This window comes from Haemorhous mexicanus, unplaced genomic scaffold (genome assembly GCF_027477595.1).
Source record: "Haemorhous mexicanus isolate bHaeMex1 unplaced genomic scaffold, bHaeMex1.pri scaffold_190_ctg1, whole genome shotgun sequence".
NCBI lineage: Eukaryota > Metazoa > Chordata > Aves > Passeriformes > Fringillidae > Haemorhous > Haemorhous mexicanus.
The window spans coordinates 20,317-30,917 of NW_026776021.1; the positions used below are offsets into that span (position 1 = coordinate 20,317).

Here is a 10,601-nt window from a genome sequence, read left to right on the forward strand (position 1 = left end):
AAGACTGGTCATCGTCGGGTCAAGAGCAGTCATTGGCCCAAGACCGGTCATCGTTGGGTCAAGAGTGGACATTGACCCAAGACCGGTCATCGTTGACCCAAGACCGGTCATCGTTGGGTCAAGAGCGGTCATCGTTGGGTCAAGAGTGGACATTGACCCACGAGAGGTCATCGTTGGGTCAAGAGCAGTCATCGTTGACCCAGGACCGGTCATTGGCCCAAGAACGGTCATCGTTGACCCAAGACCGGTCATTGTTGGATCAAGAGTGGACATTGACCCATGAGAGGTCATCGTTGGATCAAGACCGGTCATCGTTGACCCAAGATCGGTCATTGTTTGGCCATGACCGGTCATCATTGGGTCAAGAGAGGACATTGACCCACGAGAGGTCATCGTTGACCCAAGACCGGTCATCGTTGGCCCAAGACCGGTCATCGTTGGGTCTAGAGCAGTCATTGGCCCAAGACCAGTCATCATTGGGTCAAGAGAGGACATTGACCCATGAGAGGTCATCGTTGGGTCAAGACCGGTCATCATTGACCCAGGACCGGTCATTGGCCCAAGAATGGTCATCGTTGGCCCAAGACCGGACACTGGCCCAAGACCGGTCATCATTGGCCCAAGACCGGTCATCGTTGGCCCAAGACCGGACACTGGCCCAAGACCGGTCATCGTTGGCCCAAGACCGGACACTGACCCAAGAGCGGTCATCGTTGGGTCAAGACCGGTCATCATTGGCCCAAGACCGGTCATCGTTGGCCCAAGACCGGACACTGACCCAAGACCGGACATCGTTGGGTCAAGACCGGACATTATTGACCCAAGATTGGTCACTGACCCAAGACCGGTCATCGTTGACCCAAACAAGGTCAACGGCCCAAGTGACGTCACCGTTGTCCCTTGAGATGACCCCGTGGGGACAAGGCCGGACGTTGGCCCAAGAGAGGTCACCCACAACCCAAGATTGGCCATCGTTGACCCAAGACTGGTCACTGTTGGGTCAAGACCGGTCACCGTTGGGTCAAGATGGGTCATTGTCACCTTTGTCACCGGAGGTGGCACCTTGGGGACAAAACCGGCCGTCGCTGGGTCAAGAGCGGTCAACGGCCCGAGGGACGTCGCCGTTGTCCCTTGAGATGACCCCAAGGGGACAAGGCCGGATGTTGGCCCAAGAGCGGTCACCGTTGGGTCAAGAGTGGTCAGCGTTGGGTCAAGAGAGGACATTGACCCACGAGAGGTCATCGTTGGCCCAAGACCGGTCATCGTTGGGCCAAGACCGGTCATCGTTGACCCAAGATCGGTCATTGACCCAAGAGCGGTCATCGTTGGCCCAAGACCGGTCATCGTTGGGTCAAGAGTGGACATTGACCCAAGACCGGTCATCGTTGGGTCAAGACCAGACATTGAGCCAAGATTGGACACCGTTGGGTCAAGAGCGGTCATCATTGGGTCAAGAGTGGACATTGACCCAAGAGAGGTCATCGTTGGGTCAAGACCGGACATCATTGACCCAAGACCGGTCATCGTTGGGTCAAGAGCGGTCATTGAGCCAAGACCGGACATCGTTGGGTCAAGAACGGTCATCGTTGACCCAAGACCGGTCATCGTTGGGTCAAGAGTTGACATTGACCCAAAACAGGTCATCATTGGGTCAAGAGAGGACATTGACCCAAGAGCGGTCATTGTTGGGTCAAGAGCGGTCATCGTTGGCCCAAGATTGGTCACTGACCCAAGACCGGTCAGTGACCCAAGACCGGTCATCGTTGGCCCAAGACCGGTCATCGTTGGCCCAGGACCGGTCATCGTTGGGTCAAGACCAGACAATGACCCAAGACCGGTCATCGTTGGCCCAGGACCGGTCATCGTTGGGTCAAGACCAGACAATGACCCAAGAGCGGTCATCGTTGACCCAAGACCGGCCATCGTTGGCCCAAGAGCGGTCATTGTTGGGTCAAGACCGGACACCGTTGGGTCAAGACCGGTCATCGTTGGTTCAAGAGTGGACATTGACCCAAGAGCGGTCATCGTTGACCCAACAGCGGTCATCGTTGGGTCAAGAGCGGTCATCGTTGGTTCAAGAGTGGACATTGACCCAAGACCGGCCATCGTTGGGTCAAGACCGGTCATCGTTGGCCCAAGATTGGTCATTGACCCAAGACCGGTCATCGTTGACCCAAGACCGGTCAGTGACCCAAGAGCGGTCATCGTTGACCCAAGACCGGTCAGTGACCCAAGAGCGGTCATCGTCTGCCCAAAACCGGTCATCATTGGGTCAAGACCAGACAATGACCCAAGAGCGGTCGGCGTTGGGTCAAGAGCGGACATTGAGCCAAGATTGGACACCGTTGGGTCAAGAGCAGTCAGTGACCCAAGACTGGTCATCATTGGGTCAAGACCAGACAATGACCCAAGAGCGGTCACCGTTGGGTCAAGAGAGGACATTGACCCACGAGAGGTCATCGTTGGCCCAAGAGCGGCCATCATTGGGTCAAGACCGGTCATCATTGGGTCAAGAGTGGACATTGACCCAAGACCGGTCATCGTTGACCCAAGAGCGGTCATCGCTGGGTCAAGAACAGTCAGTGACCCAAGACCGGTCATCGTTGACCCAAGACCGGTCATTGAGCCAAGACTGGTCATCGTTGGGTCAAGAGTTGACATTGACCCAAGATCGGTCATCGTTGACCCAAGAGCGGTCATCGTTGGGTCAAGAGCGGTCATCGTTGGGTCAAGAGCGGTCATCGTTGGGTCAAGATCGGTCATTGACCCAAGAGCGGTCATCACTGACCCAGGACCGGTCCCCGTTGACCCAGGACGGGTCATTGTCACCGTTGTCACCAGAGGTGGCACCTTGGGGACCAGGCCGGACGCCGCCCCAGGACCGGACGCCGCCCCCGGTGCCCCCCAGGACGTCGCCGTTGTCACCGGCGGTGGCACCGTGGGGACGAGGGACGGCGCCTTTGAGCCCGGCCATGTCCCCGAGGCCACCAGAGGTGTCACCAAGGCCACCAGAGACACCCCCAAGGCCACCAGAGGTGTCACCAAAGCCACCAGAGACACCCCCAAGGCCACCAGAGACACCCCCAAGGCCACCAGAAGTGTCACCAAGGCCACCAGAGGTGTCACCAAGGCCACCAGAAGTGTCCCCAAGGCCACCAGAGATGTCACCAAGGCCTCCAGATGTGTCCCCAAGGCCATCAGAGATGTCACCAAGGCCACCAGAACTGTCCCCAAGGCCACCAGAGATGCCCCCAAGGCCACCAGAGGTGCCCCCAAGGCCACCAGAGGTGTCACCAAGGACACCAGAACTGTCCCCAAGGCCATTGGAGATGTCCCCAAGGCCACCAGAGGTGTCACCAAGGCCACCAGAGACACCCCCAAGGCCACCAGAACTGTCCCCAAGGCCACCAGAGACACCCCCAAGGCCACCAGAGGTGTCCCCAAGGCCACCAGAGATGCCCCCAAGGCCACCAGAGGTGTCACCAAGGCCACCAGAGACACCCCCAAGGCCACCAGAGGTGTCACCAAGGCCACCAGAGACACCCCCAAGGCCACCAGAGGTGTCACCAAAGCCACCAGAGGTGTCACCAAGGCCACCAGAACTGTCCCCAAGGCCATTGGAGATGCCCCCAAGGCCACCAGAGGTGTCACCAAGGCCGCCAGAACTGTCCCCAAGGCCACCAGAAGTGTCCCCAAAGCCACCAGAGATGCGCCCAAGGCCACCAGAAGCTGGGGACCCCCTTGGGGACACCCCCGGGGACCCCCTGGGTGGCACCACAGGGGGGGGGTGTCCCCAAGTGTCCCCAGAGGGGTCCCCAAGGGGGTCCCCGATGTCCCCAGAGGGGTCCCCGATGTCCCCAAGAGGGTCCCCGATGTCCCCAAGGGGGTCCCCGATGTTCCAAATGTCCCCAAAGGTGTCGCTGATGTCCCCAGAGAGGTCCCAGGTGTCCCCAAAAGTGTCCCCGAGGAGGAGCCCCAAGTCCCCAACGAGGTCCCCAAGGAGGGGCAGGGGGTCCCCGAGGAAACGCCGCCAGGTGGCCCCGAAAATGTCCCCAAAAATGTCCCCGAAACGCCCCGAGGTGGCCCCGAAAATGTCCCCAAAAATGTCCCCGAGGTCCTCCAGGGGGTCCCCAAAAAGGTCCCCGAAACACCTGGAGGTGTCCCAAAAAATGTCCCCAAAAAGCCCCGAAATGTCCCCAAAATCGTCCCCGAGGAGGCAGCTGGAGATGGCCCCAAAATGCCACCAAATGTCCCCAAAAATGTCCCCAAAAAGCCTCGAAATGTCCCCAAAATCGTCCCCGAGGAGGCAGCTGGGGATGTCCCCGAAAATGTCCCCAAAATGCCACCAAATGTCCCCAAAAATGTCCCAAAAAAGCCCCGAAGTGTCCCCAAAAATGTCCCCAAAAAACCTCGAAATGTCCCCAGAAATGGCCCTGAGAGGGTCCCCAGAAACGGCCCAAAAAACATCCCCAAAAAACCTCGAAATGGCCCCAAAAATGTCCCCGAGGGGGCCCCTGGGACATCCCGAGATGTCCCCAGAAATGTCCCCAAAACGCCTCGAAATGGCCCCAAAAATGATCCCAGAAACGTCCCCAAAAAACCTCCAAATGTCCCCAAAAATGTCCCCAAAAAACCTCCAAATGTCCCCAAAAATGTCCCCAAAAAGCCACGAAATGTCCCCAAAAATGTCCCCGAGGGGGTCCCTGGGCCATCCCGAGATGTCCCCAAAAATGTCCCCAAAAAGCCTCAAAATGACCCCAAAAAACCTCGAAATGTCCCCAAAAACGTCCCCAAAAACGTCCCCAAAAAACCTCGAAATGTCCCCAAAAATGTCCCCAGAAATGATCCCAGAAATGTCCCCAAAAAGGTCCCCAAAAAAACTCAAAATGTCCCCAGAAATGTCCCCAAAAATGATCCCAAAAAACCTGGAAATGTCCCCAAAAATGTCCCCAAAAATGATCCCAAAAAACCTCGAAATGTCCCCAGAAACGTCCCCAAAAATGTCCCCAAAAACGATCCCAAAAAACCTCAAAACGTCCCCAAAAATGTCCCCAGAAATGTCCCCAAAAAACCTCGAAATGTCCCCAAAAACGTCCCCAGAAATGTCCCCAAAAACGTCCCCAAAAATGATCCCAGAAATGTCCCCAAAAAACCTCGAAATGTCCCCAAAAATGATCCCAAAAAACCTCGAAATGTCCCCAAAAACGTCCCCAAAAACGGCCCCAAAAAGCCTCGAAATGTCCCCAAAAGCGTCCCCAGCAATGTCCCCGAGGGGGTCCCTGGGCCATCCCGGGATGTCCCCAAAAAGCCCCAAAATGTCCCCAAATCTGCGCGGCGGGGGTGGGGCGGAGTCCCCAGGTGTGTCCCAGGTGACCCCGGCTGTGTCCCCTCCCCCCCGGGTGACCCCAGGTGTGTCCCAGGTGACCCCGGGGTTGTCCCCAGGTGTGTCTCACCTGTCCCCAGGTGTGTCCCAGGTCACCCCGGAACTGTCCCCAGGTGTGTCCCAGGTGACCCCTGCCCCCCAGGTGTCCCCAGGTGCATCCCAAGTGACCTCGGGGCTGTCCCCAGGTGTGTCCCCGCCCCCCCAGGTGTCCCCAGGTGTGTCCCAGGTGTCCCCACCCCCCCAGGTGACCTCGGGGCTGTCCCCAGGTGTGTCCCAGGTGTCTCACCTGTCCCCAGCTGTGTCCCAGGTGTCTCACCTGTCCCCAGGTGTGTCCCAGGTGACCTCGGGGCTGTCCCCAGGTGTGTCCTCACCCTCCCAGGTGTCGCCAGGTGTGTCCCAGGTGACCCCAGGTGTGTCCCAGGTCACCCCGGAACTGTCCCCAGGTGTGTCCCAGGTGACCCCTGCCCCCCAGGTGTCCCCAGGTGTGTCCCAGGTGACCCCGGGGCTGTCCCCAGGTGTGTCCCAGGTGTCCCCACCCCCCCAGGTGACCCCGGGGCTGTCCCCAGGTGTGTCCCAACCCCCCCAGGTGTCCCCAGGTGTGCCCCAGGTGACCTCGGGGCTGTCCCCAGGTGTGTCCGAGGTGTCCCCACCCCCCCAGGTGACCCCGGGGCTGTCCCCAGGTGTGTCCCCACCCCCCCAAGTGTCCCCAGGTGTGTCCCAGGTGACCCCGGGGCTGTCCCCAGGTGTGTCCCCACCCCCCCAAGTGTCCCCAGGTGTGTCCCAGGTGACCCCGGGGCTGTCCCCAGGTGTGTCCCAGGTGTCCCCACCCCCCCAGGTGACCTCGGGGCTGTCCCCAGGTGTGTCCCAGGTGTCCCCACCCCCCCAGGTGACCCCGGGGCTGTCCCCAGGTGTGTCCCCTCCCCCCCCCCAGGTGTCCCCAGGTGTGTCCCCTCCCCCCCCCCAGGTGTCCCCAGGTGTGTCCCAGGTGTGCCAGGAGCGCCTCCAGGTGTCGCTCACCGAGGGCGTCTCGCGCCACCTCCTGCGGCCGCGCGCGGGGGGCGTGGCCGGGCCTGGGGGCGTGGCCGCGGCGGGGGGCGTGGCCGGAGGAGGAGGAGGCGGAGCCGAAGGAGCCGCGCGAGGCCCCGCCCCCACCCGGGAGAGCAGCGCCGAGATCAGAGGTGGGGGAGGGGCGACAACTTTGGGGCGAAATTCGGGGATTTTGGGGACAAAAAAATTCGGGGGGGAAATTGGGGAAAATTCGGGGATTTGGGGAAAAAAATCGGGGATTTTTTGGGGGGAAATTCGGGGATTTTGGGGGGAAAAAATTGGGATTTTTGGGGGGATTTTGGGGAAATTTTGGGGGATTTTGGGAATAAAAAAAGGGGAAATTTTGGGGAAAAAAATCGGGGGGAAATTAGGGAAAATTGGGGAAAATTTTTGGGGGGTTTTGGGGAGATTTGGGGGAAATTTGGAGGATTTGGGGGGGAAATTGGGGTTTTGGGGGAAAATTTTGGGGATTTTGGGGAAAATTGGGGGATTTGGAGGAAATTCGGGGATTTTGGGGAAAAAAATCGGGGATTTTTTGGGGGGGAAATTCGGGGATTTTGGGGGGAAAAAATTGGGATTTTTGGGGGGGATTTTGGGGAAATTTTGGGGGATTTTGGGAATAAAAAAAGGGGAAATTTTGGGGAAAAAAATCGGGGGGAAATTAGGGAAAATTGGGGGAAATTTTGGGGGGGTTTTGGGGAGATTTGGGGGAAATTTGGAGGATTTTGGGGGGAAATTGGGGTTTTGGGGCAAAATTTTGGGGATTTTGGGGAAAATTGGGAGATTCGGAGGAAATTCGGGGATTTTGGGGGGAATTGGGAAATTTTGGGGAGAAATTTGGGAATTTCGGGGAAATTTCCCCCCCGTTCCCTCATCTTTTCCTCAATTTTTCTCATTTTTCCCCCAATTTCCTAAAATTCCACTCGTTTTTCCCCATTTTCCCCATTTTTCTCTCAATTTTCCTCTCATTCCCCTCCTTTTCCCTCGTTTTCCCCCAATTTCTCTCATTTTTCCTTTATTTCCACCTCACTTTTCCCTCATTTTCCCCCCCAAAATTCCCCTCATTTTTCCTTTCCCCCATTTCTCCCTCACTTTTCCCTCATTTTTCCCATTTTTCCCATTTCTCCCTCACTTTTCCCTCATTTTCCCCATTTCCCCCTCACTTTTCCCTCATTTTTCCCATTTTTCCCCCATTTCCCATCACTTTTCCCTCATTTTTCTCATTTTTCCCCCATTTCCCCCCTCACTTTTCCCCCAATTTCTCTCATTTTTCCTTTATTTCCCCTCACTTTTCCCTCATTTTTCCCATTTTTCCCCCATTTCCCATCACTTTTCCCTCATTTTTCTCATTTTCCCCCCATTTACCCCCTCACTTTTCCCTGATTTTTCCCATTTTCCTTTATTTCCCCTCACTTTTCCCTCACTTTTCCCATTTTCCCTCCATTTCCCCCCACTCTTCCCTAATTTTTCCCAATTTCTCCCAATTTCTCCCTCACTTTTCCCTCACTTTTCCCATTTTTCCCCAATTTTCCCCCATTTCCCCTCACTTTTCCCTCATTTTTCCCATTTTTCCCCCTCACTTTTCCCTCATTTTTCTCATTTTTCCCCCATTTCCCCCCTCACTTTTCCCTGATTTTTCCCATTTTCCTTTATTTCCCCTCACTTTTCCCTCACTTTTCCCATTTTTCCCCATTTCCCCCCACTCTTCCCTAATTTTTCCCAATTTCTCCCCATTTCTCCCTCACTTTCCCCTCATTTTTCCCCCATTTCCCCCCTCACTTTTCCCTCACTTTTCCCATTTTCCCCCCATTTCTCCCTCACTTTTCCCTCATTTTTCCCCATTTTCCCCCCCACTTTTCCCTCATTTTTCCCATTTTCCCCCTCACTTTCCCCTCACTTTTCCCATTTTCCCCCATTTCCCCCTCACTTTTCCCCATTTCCCCTCATTTTTCCCCTTTTCCCGCCCTTTTCCCCTCAGCCAAGGCCTCCCGCCTCTCGCTGCCGCTGCCGCCTCTGGCCCTGCGGCCGCTCCCGCCGCGCTGGGGCGGCCCCGACGCGGCCCGGGGAGCTCCGGACGAGCCCGACGAGGACGCGGAGGACGCGGAGGAGCCTCCGGAGCCCGAGGGGGCCTCGCCGGGGCCGGTCCCGCTCGTGGTTTCCACCTGGAGCCACCGCGGCCTCCGCGGCCTCCTGAAACCTCCGCGGCGCCCGCCGGAAGTGGGACTGAGCTCCAACCGGAAGCGCAAGGCGGTATCGTTTTTCGATGACGTCACCGTGCACCTCTTCGACCAGGTGATTGGTCCCCGCCGAGCAATCGGTTTGATTGACAGGGCGGTTGGCCAATAGGAAGGTGAGCGACGCCATTTTGTTGCAGGAGACGCCGACCAACGAGTTGAGCGGCCAGAGCGCCCCCGAGGGGCCCCCGGCGGCGGCGGTGGCGCCCCCTGACGGCCTGGGTGGGTCTGGGGGATTTTGAGGGGAAATTTGGGGATTTTGGGCAAAAAAATTGGAATTTTTGGGGGAAAAAAATGGGAATTTAGGGTAAAAAATGGGAATTTGGGTGGAAAAATGGATTTTTGGGGGGAAAATTTGACCAAAATTTGGGAAGTTTAGGGGGAAGCTTGGGGATTTTGGGGGGAAAAAAAGGAAATTTTGGGGGGAAAATCGGGAAATCTGTGAAAAGAAATTGGAAGGTTGGGGGGAAAAATTGGGAAAAATTTTTGGGGAAAAATTCGGGAGGATTTACGGATTTAGGGGAGGGAATTTTGGGGAGAAATTTTGGGATTTGGGGAAGAATTTGGGAATTTTTGGAGTGAAATTTGGGAATTTTGAGGGATTTTTGGGGAGAAATTTGAGGGGGAAAATGGGAACTTTGGGGAATTTGGGAATTTGGGGTTTTCTGGTAAAAATTTGAGTCGAAATTTGATAATTTTTGGGGATTTGGGGGAGAAATTTTGAGGAGAAATTTGGGAATTTGGGGAGAAATTTGGGAATTTTGGGGATTTCGGGGTCCCGAGAGGGAAATTTTGGGATTTTTTGGGGTTTCTGGGGTGAAATTTGAGGCGAATTTGGTGAATTTTGGGACTTTTCCTTTTGCAGCCGCCGTGGAGAACTGAGCCCCAGGGGAGGGGGAGGGGCCAGAGTGAAGCCCCTCCCCCTTCCTAAACTCCGCCCCCTTCATCAAGCCCCGCCCACCGGAGTTGGGGTGGGGTTTGTGGTGGGGGAGGGGCAATAAAGAATTCCAGGGATCCTGGATTTTACTGGGAGTGGGCGGAGTCTGAGTGGTTTGTACTGGTTTGGACTGGTTTATACTGGGAGAGACTGGTCTGGACTGGTCTGGGTTGGTTTGGACTGGTTTGGACTGGTTTGGACTGGTTTGGACTGGTCTGGGTTGGTTCAGACTGGTTTATACTGGTTTATACTGGGAGGGACTGGTTTGGGTTGCTTTGAACTGGTTTTTACTGGTCTGGACTGGTCTGGACTTGTTTTAGACTGGTTTATACTGGTTTGGACTGGAGGGACTGGTCTGGCTTGGTTTGGACTGGTTTGGGCTGGTTTATACTGGTTTATACTGGTTTGGACTGGTTTTGGGGGGAAAATTTGGGATTTTTTGAGAGAAAAATTTGGGATTTTGGGGGGAAAATTTGGGATTTTTGGGGCCAAAAATTTTGGAATTTTGGGGGGAAAAAAATTTGGATTCTGGAGGGGAAAATTTGGGATTTTGGAGGGGAAAAATTGGGATTTTGGGGGGATTTTTGGGGAAATTTTTGGGATTTTTTTTGGGATTTTTGGGTAATTTTTGGGGATTTTTTGGGATTTTGTTGGATTTTTGGGGGGGGATTTTTTGATTGATTTTTTTTGAGATTTTTTGGGGATTTTTGGGGGCGATTTTTTTTTTTTTTGAGCGGGATTTTTTGGGATTTTTGGGGGATTTTTGGGGGTTTTTTGGGGATTTTTTTAGATTTTTTGGGGGGGATTTTGGGGGGATTTTTGGGGAAATTTTTGGGATTTTTTGGGGGATTTTTGGGGAATTTTTTTGAGATTTTTTTGGGATTTTGTTGGATTTTTGGGGGGGGGGTTTTGAGGGGATTTTTTTGAGATTTTTTTGGGATTTTTGGGGGGATTTTTTTTGAATTTATTGGGGGATTTTTTTTTTTTTTTTTGAGGGGGG

At 55.1% G+C, this 10,601-nt stretch overlaps 1 protein-coding gene across 1 annotated transcript; it reads left to right on the plus strand.

Annotated features, from left to right (window-relative positions):
• The first annotated feature begins 565 nt into the window (after positions 1 to 565).
• Positions 566 to 9,546, plus strand: LOC132322891 (proline-rich protein 36-like). Its single transcript, XM_059837639.1, has 8 exons — positions 566 to 881; positions 1,137 to 2,582; positions 2,632 to 4,867; positions 5,231 to 6,303; positions 6,358 to 6,561; positions 8,409 to 8,722; positions 8,805 to 8,886; positions 9,530 to 9,546. The coding sequence occupies exons 1-8, from the start codon at positions 566 to 568 to the stop codon at positions 9,544 to 9,546; spliced, it is 5,688 nt and encodes a 1,895-aa protein (XP_059693622.1).
• The last annotated feature ends 1,055 nt before the right edge of the window (positions 9,547 to 10,601 follow it).

Bases quoted from the DNA above. Each gene is read 5' to 3' on its own strand.
- LOC132322891 (XM_059837639.1), top strand. From the start codon at position 566: ATGGTCATCGTTGGCCCAAGACCGGACACTGGCCCAAGACCGGTCATC. The intron at 882-1,136 runs GTGACGTCACCG...TTGTCCCTTGAG, and splicing joins AAACAAGGTCAACGGCCCAA to ATGACCCCAAGGGGACAAGG. The intron at 8,723-8,804 runs GTGATTGGTCCC...ATTTTGTTGCAG, and splicing joins CCGTGCACCTCTTCGACCAG to GAGACGCCGACCAACGAGTT.